This window comes from Sceloporus undulatus, chromosome 6 (assembly GCF_019175285.1).
Source record: "Sceloporus undulatus isolate JIND9_A2432 ecotype Alabama chromosome 6, SceUnd_v1.1, whole genome shotgun sequence".
Lineage (NCBI taxonomy): Eukaryota > Metazoa > Chordata > Lepidosauria > Squamata > Phrynosomatidae > Sceloporus > Sceloporus undulatus.
The window spans coordinates 49158933-49166671 of NC_056527.1; the positions used below are offsets into that span (position 1 = coordinate 49158933).

The following is a 7739-nucleotide window of genomic DNA, read 5'->3' on the forward strand; positions in this document are numbered from 1 at the left end:
AACTTAACCCTTGCAAGCCATAATTCATTTGTATTACAAGGACAATGAGAAATACATTTTAAGGAACTCATACTAATTAAGCACATATGCTACCTAGGTCTAGATCAGGATAATGAAGAACCAAAACCTAAAAAGATTCCACTGGCTATGCCTATCATGTTGTCTTTAATCCAGTACCATTTTCTTTAACCTATTATTATTATTATTACTATTGGTGATTCTAATGCTGATATCTTTTATCAGCAACATCATGGTAAGTGATCAGTTTTGATGCCATGTTGGCCAATAATCTGGGATTCTGGGAGCTGAAGTCCAAAATCCCTTAAAGAGCACAAGTTGGGGACCATTGCACTGAAGGCTGGATGGATAAGAAAACAGAGAAGGATTGGTGCTTTTCCAGAAGAGATTACACTCAGACTGAGCCCTTTAAGAGATTTTGGACTTCATCTCCCAGAAGCCTCAGCCATGTTGGCCAACAGCCTGGGATTCTGGGAGCTGAAGTCCAAAATCCCTTTAAAGACCATAGTGAAGGGACACTTAAGGCCAAACTCTGCACTACTCCCACAATCTTCAACTATGCCCTGTATTTAGGCTTAATTATCCGACCATACAGGGATAAGAGAGCTGGTTGCAGCTGACCAAACAAACACTCCACGGGAAAGTAACTACTTTTTAACTATCCATAATGGAGTATGTAACAAAACAATCCCTCTCTTGGACCCGCCCGCAACACAACAACCAACTCTGGCGACTGTGATACATAAGATTTTACCACAGAAGCCAAAGCGAGCCGCGTCCCGACTGCCTCCGCAAAAAAAGACAGGCGCAAATACGTTCCTGTTGTTTGCTGCGCCCGCCCGCCCCTCTCACCGGATGATATTGTCCGCATAGGTAAGCAGCAAGCGGGAGGCCTCTAGAAATGTTTCAGTAGAATTCTGGCAGAGCTCGTGGACTGCTGGAGAATATTCCGGCTCGGAATGTCCCCCCGTGGCCGCCATCCTTCCGAAGCGACCTCTGCCCACCTGGCTGCCTTCGCCTGCCAGTACGCATGAAAACTTTGACTTCGCTCTGCGCCCGCCCGCATTTAATTCTGGATAAAGCTGAGTCAGGCGACGCCGAGCGCTTAGCGTTGCCCCGCCCCTTTCAGGAAGGGGGCGGGGCCTCACCTGAGGCAGCCGCCATTTGGGGGGTGGGTTTTGAGCATGCGCGGTAGCGAGAAGGCACCTTCTGCCATTATATAGTGATTCTGACATCTCAGGCTTAAGAAGCTGTTTTTTAATGGCTGCTCTTCAGATGCAAACAGCCAAGTACTTGAGGGTTAAGATAAATCCACCCATATTTATCACACACAGGCCCAAAACACACTGCAGAAATAATCCAGTTTGAGACCGCTTTAACTACCCTGGCTGAATGCTAGGGAATTCTGGGAATTGTAGTTTGTTGTGGCACCAGAGCTCTCTGACAGGGAAGTCTAAATGTCTCATAGAACAACAGTTCCCAGAATTCCATAGCATTGAGCCAGGGCAGTTAAAGCGGTCTCAAAGCAGATTATTTCAGCAGTGTGGACGCAGCTCAAAATGGAGGACGTTTTGGAATGCCTCCTGGAGAGAAAGTTGAAATGTAGTGGGGCATTTTCTGGGAAAGGATGATGTGCGTTCACCCTGCTTTAACTGCTATGGCTCAATGATATGGGGAATCTGGGATTTGTAGTTGTGTGGGCTGTTTAGCCTTCCTGTCAAGAGTGCTCCTGTGCCCCAACAAAGTGCAAACCCCATAATTCCATAACAGAGCTGTAGGATTTAAACCGGATCCTCTGTCCTCCTTGGATATCAAAAATACTGTCTGGGGTTGATGGGAGCAGTGATCATCCACAGCATGTCAGGGCACCATTTTGGGTGAAAGGCTGTTATAGAATAAATCCCCCTGAATTCTGGAGTTAATTCCAAATAAAGGTTCATGGAATCTGGCTGCAAATTCCACTGAAACACTTTCCGCTTTCAGTGGGACTTGCAGCATGGTTTTGTGGAAATCTGATCAGTAAGCCTTGCAGTGTTCAGTGCGGCAGTCCACCTATTGCTCAGGATTGCTCAGGACTGTGTTCGGGATTGCAGACTTGGGCTGCATCTATACTGCAGAATTAATGCAGTTTGGTACTAAGTTAACCGCCATGGTGCAATACTGCAGAATCCTGGGATTTGTAGTTTTGTGAAGTATTTAGCCTTCTCTGCTGCCATAACAAACTACAAATCCCAGAATGGAGATTGAGGATGGATTTAGGCTTCATAGGATGGAGCCATGACAGTTAAAGCGGTGTCAAACTGCATTAATTCTGCAGTGTGGCAGCAGCCTTAGGTCTTATCTGCACTGCAGAAATACTGCAGTTTGACACTGCTTTAACTGCCATGGCTCATTGCTGTGAGATTCTGTGATTTGTAGTTTGTTATGGCACCAAAGCTTTCTGACAGAGTAGGCTGAATAGCTCACAAAACTACGTACAAATCCCAGAATTCCACAGTGTCGATCCATCATGGCAGTTAAAATGGTATCAAAACACATTATTTCTGCAGTGCAGATTAAACCTCAACCACATCTAATGAAAGTATCCAATTTCACATGGAGCAGGAGCTCACCATATCATTCAAGTAGGGATTTCTTATGAATGTCAGTTACCACAGGCCCCTAGATGAAAGCTTGTAAATAAATAAACTTGTTTGTTGTGTGTGTTTTTTGTCCTACTATAGGATTACTGCAGTCATGCTTCTCCAATGTGCAAGAGACTTATTAAAAACTGCATGCCTCAATCTCCATTGTTCCCAAGTACACCAGAGTTTAAGAGTCATTAAAAGATGTCTGAGCACCGGGACAGCTCTTCACGACCGAAGGAGAGTGGTTGTCACAGGTGTAGGATTAGTGTCTCCTCTTGGGGTGGGAGGCCAGTTGGTATGGAACAATCTGCTCCAGGGAAACTGTGGGATTGTTGCTCTTGAAGAGGAGGAATATTCTGCTGTTCCATGTAAAGTGGCTGGCCGTGTCCCAAAGGGAATGGATGAAGGTCAATTCCATGGAGAAAACTATGTGTCAAAGTCAGAAAGCAAAGCCATGTCTTCTGCCACTCTCATGGCCATAGCTGCTGCTGATCTGGCACTGAAAGACTCTGGCTGGTATCCACAATCTGACCTGGATTGTTTAAATGCTGGTGTGGCAATAGGAATGGGAATGGTTCCACTGGAGGAGATTTCTGATACGGCCTCGATGTTCAAAACAAAGGGTTACAACAAAGTCAGCCCGTTCTTTGTACCAAAGATCTTGATCAACATGGCAGCGGGTCATATTAGTATCAAGTATCAACTGAAAGGACCCAACCATGCTGTATCAACTGCTTGTACTACAGGAGCACACGCTGTGGGAGATGCCTTTCGGTTTGTAGCCTACAGTGATGCTGATGTCATGTTGGCTGGAGGAACAGAGGCTTGCATTAGCCCCTTGTCTCTAGCCGGATTTGCTAGAGCTAGAGCACTGAGTACTAGTTTCAACTCAAGCCCCAAACTGGCTTGCCGGCCATTCCATTCCCTGAGAGAAGGCTTCGTCATGGGAGAAGGTGCTGCAGTTTTGGTTTTAGAAGAATATCAGCATGCCGTACAGAGGGGAGCTAAATTGTATGCGGAGGTTTTAGGCTATGGACTCTCCGGGGATGCTTGCCACATAACAGCTCCTAATGCAGATGGAGATGGTGCCTTCAGGTAAAAAACTTGGAATGTGTAAATCATTATGAACTATATTCTAATCTATATTGATAGTAGAGCTAAAAAAGACAGCAGACCGGGGTCCTTTTTGCCCAACAAGGGTTTTAATGGGGGATGGTTGTTTGTGTCATTGGCTTCATACTGCTTTGCTGCTTTTATCTTTCATTGAATTGTTGCTCTTATATATGTTGGAGCTGGATTAATAATAGAAAGCAAATGCATACTTTTCAATGTGGTTACTAGAATATCAGCTTTAATAATCAGATCTTGGGGAGATTCAGAAAATTACTGAGTAAGTTGGTAGAAAGTATGGTTCTAGCACCCCAGGTATATAGGACTGCCTTGCGCAATTTGATTTCTTCCAGATATTTTGGACTGCTATCCCCATTGTTTCTTATTAGTTATAGTCAGTTTATTTGTCTGCTGCATTTTTCATAGTGCATTGTGCTCATAGCGATTCTCAACCTTTCCAAAACCAAATACGATAACTATAACCATAATTACAATTGTTTTATAGTATATTATAATACACACTTATTTACTATTGCGGTAATTTAGAACACATTAAAAATCTAAAGGAACATTAAACATTCAAATAGGTTAGTTAACTATATTTAGTACCAATAGTGGTGATTTAATGAGAGCATTTACCCCATTTACCTGTTGTTGTTATTATTGTTATTCCTATTCCTGTTATGATTATCTTTATTTATGCCCCACATTTCCCTGTAATTGGAACTCAAGGCAACTTACAAATTCCAATATAATTAAAACCATTCAAAAGTCAGCATTAAAGTAGGATTAATCTATTTACAATATTAAAATAATTTAAAACATTTATTATTGTTGGGTGCCTTCAAGTCATTTCTGACTTATGGTGATCCTAAGATGAACCTATCATGGAGTTTTCATGGCAGTTTCTTCCGTGGGGGGTTGCTGTAAAAAATAAAACAAAATAAACACAAGGCACACCATATTCTACATGACAGAGACACCCACACTATCCTATGTGCTGAGTCAAGATGCCCATTCCCAATAGTGTTTGTTTTCCTGGCTGGCGCTAGAAATAAAAGCACGAGGTGAAGAAAGATGGAAGTAGCCTCTCTATGACCAGATGTCCATGTCATTGTTTACTGGGGCACTCTGGGGATTGTAGGATGAAAATGACATTTCTGAGCACTAGGATTTCAAGTTGAAAACGTTTGAATGTTAACACACTGAGGAAAGGTTTATACAGGGAAAAGGGAGGCTTGCTGAGGAAGAATCAGCACAGCTTCTTGAAAGGTAAGCCTAGTTGTACTTTCTCCCACTTTGGAAAGAAGGCAACATATAAATGAAGTAAATAAATAAATACTAACATTTTAGAGAGCCAGTGTGGTTTAGTAGTTTGAGTGTCAGACTGGAGACAAGGGTTTGAATCCCGTTTGGCCATGTAAACCCACTGAGTAACCTTGGGCAAGTCACATGCTCTCAGCCTCAGAGGATGGCAATGGCAACCCCCCTCTGAATAAATTTGCCAAGAAAACCCCATGATAGGTTTGCTTTAGGATTACCATAATTCAGAAACAACTTGGAAGACACACAACAACAAAGATTTTAGAATTCACAAAGGTTTCTGCAAGCTTGTGGATGACAGTGGTCCCACAATACTGTGCACTTCAGCAAAGTCCCTTATTGTAGAAGCTCCTTTTAAAACACAGTAATCATGGGATAAAGGATGGTCTTATGGATTATTGTTTAAGGAAAAGGAAAGTATAGGTATAAATGGATGTTTTGACAAGTCCTGTTGAAGTCTTCACCATGATTCTTCAACATGGAAGCACCTATCCCTGTCCCCTTACATCATCACTCTCTTCAAATGGAAAATTGGCATTTGAAGAAGAGAGGTGTCTGTCCATGTCTTTCCATCGTAACAAGAGCCCTGATTTTCCAAGAACTCTGTGAACAGAAATCAGATATGCAGCTTTCCATATGAAGAAAACAAAGAGAGGCTGGAGCTTAGTACTCTCTTGCTTCACATTCAGAAACGTACAGTGATTGGAGGGATATACAGTATATAGTTCAGTTGTATTTAAGTTGAGTTCTTTATGTATTGTAAGTGAAATTTTGTTTTTAATTTTTATGATATTGTCATTGGCTTGAGGGTTTTCTCTACTATCTGGTTGGTCATTTTGAACAATTAAAAGCTCAATTGGATGGGTCTTTGTTTAATCCAGAAGGCCTGTTAAATTCACAGTCAGAAAGATGGTGGAATGTGGTGCACATGATTCAGTGCTGATATTATTATTATTATTATTATTATTATTATTATTATTATTATTATTTTACCCCGCTCTTCAGCCAAGGCAGAATATCCTGCTACTAAGCTTTCTAGCATAATCATGGGTAAATCATAATTTCTCCTTCTAATATACTTTCAGGGCAACTATAAGAATAAATGAGATCAGAAATTTGAAGTGGACTCTGTCTGTTATAGGCAAAAGCATTCTAAGTATAAAGTAAACTAAATGCCCTTATGTACTCTTAGCAGAAAAGTAATTTATTCATTTGGAAAAGGACAGTGTTTATATGCTTGTTCAGCTTCAAAAAGATTTGATTGCTAGAGAGAGAACTAGTGCTTGTTGATTTTTTCCCTTAGTTTAAAGACTGCAAGTAACACAACATAACATTCAAGATAATTAATGTCTTCGGCTCATTAGGACTGAATTTTCTATTCCAGTGTTAGCTTGGCAATAGATTCTTTGGAACATTTCAATTAATATGATGAACATGCCAGACAAATGCATTTATTCCTGCTTTAAAGCCATAACCTAAGGATTTGGTTCTTAATAATTTGTATCTTATGAAACTACTTTTAGTATGCAATGTATCCATGATTTTAGTAATCTGGCTTTAATGTTAATCCACTTTCATCCAGATAAACAAATCAAAGCAAATCCTGTGACAGAAGAGAATATTAATTAATTTCTTTTTCTCACTTAGATGTATGTCTGCAGCAATAAAAAATGCTGGAATTTGCCCTGAAGATGTAACATACATCAATGCTCATGCCACCTCCACTCCACTAGGAGATGCTGCAGAGAATCAAGCTATTAAAAGACTCTTTAAAGAACATGCCTATTCCCTTGCAGTTTCCTCAACAAAAGGAGCAACAGGTCATCTGTTGGGTGCTGCGGGAGCTATTGAGGCAGCCTTTACTGTTTTTGCTTGTTACTATGGAATTTTGCCACCTACTCTAAATCTGGATCAGACCAAGCCACCATTTGACCTCAACTACGTTCCACTAGTACCCCAAGAATGGAGAAGTGAAAAACGCCGTATTGGTCTCAGTAATTCTTTTGGCTTTGGGGGAACTAATGCAACACTGTGTTTCGCTAATATTTAGCTTCATGCATCTGTATATGCTGTTATTCCCTTCTAATGGTCAACAAATACACAAACACACACACACACAAAATTGTAAACTTCCATGTTGCTGTTCCCTCATTCATTGAGGGTCTTGGTCCTGAATCTGATTCATGTAATAAGTTGTTCTTGATGTTGTTTGCTTTCAGATATTGAATGATGAGATGTTTGATCTTTTCTATTCCATTGGATCAATATTTTAGTCTATAGACCCTTCTGCCAAATGAAATTATGGAGCCAGATCTATGAAAAAAGTCTGTAACAGCATGACATAATTTTTTGGTACATTGGCCAAATGTCCAGTTAGCAAATATACTCTTTCACTAATCTGAATAGTTATTGAGCTATCACTCTTCTCTTTGAGTTTGTATAGCAAGAATTCTGTCATAAAGGGGCACAAGAGCCAGGCAAGGGAAAACAATTCATTTTAGTCTTATACTTCACTGTGAAATGAAGAGCTAGTTTGAGGATGCCTAGAGTAGTGTAGTAGTTTGATGGTTGAACTAGGATACTGGGAGACTAGGGTTCAAATCTTTGCTTGGCCATGGAAACTCACTGGGTGAACTTGGGCAAGTCACATTCTCTCAGTCT

General features: G+C 40.9%; 2 protein-coding genes across 3 annotated transcripts in view; one reads left to right on the top strand and one right to left on the bottom strand.

Moving 5' to 3' along the window:
• NGLY1 (N-glycanase 1) overlaps positions 1-1119 on the bottom strand; it is a 26752-nt gene extending 25633 nt beyond the window's left edge. The window contains exon 1 of one of the 2 annotated variants that reach the window (XM_042474989.1): positions 871-1119. In XM_042474989.1, the coding sequence (XP_042330923.1) occupies positions 871-998 (128 nt within the window). In that variant the 5' untranslated portion in view covers positions 999-1119. The remainder of the gene's footprint in view (positions 1-870) is intronic. The other variant, XM_042474988.1, reaches the window with a different exon arrangement.
• OXSM (3-oxoacyl-ACP synthase, mitochondrial) lies at positions 757-7481 on the top strand. The gene is made up of 3 exons (XM_042474990.1): positions 757-891; positions 2742-3740; positions 6726-7481. The coding sequence occupies exons 2-3, from the start codon at positions 2755-2757 to the stop codon at positions 7126-7128; spliced, it is 1389 nt and encodes a 462-aa protein (XP_042330924.1). The 5' UTR covers positions 757-891; positions 2742-2754; the 3' UTR covers positions 7129-7481.
• The last annotated feature ends 258 nt before the right edge of the window (positions 7482-7739 follow it).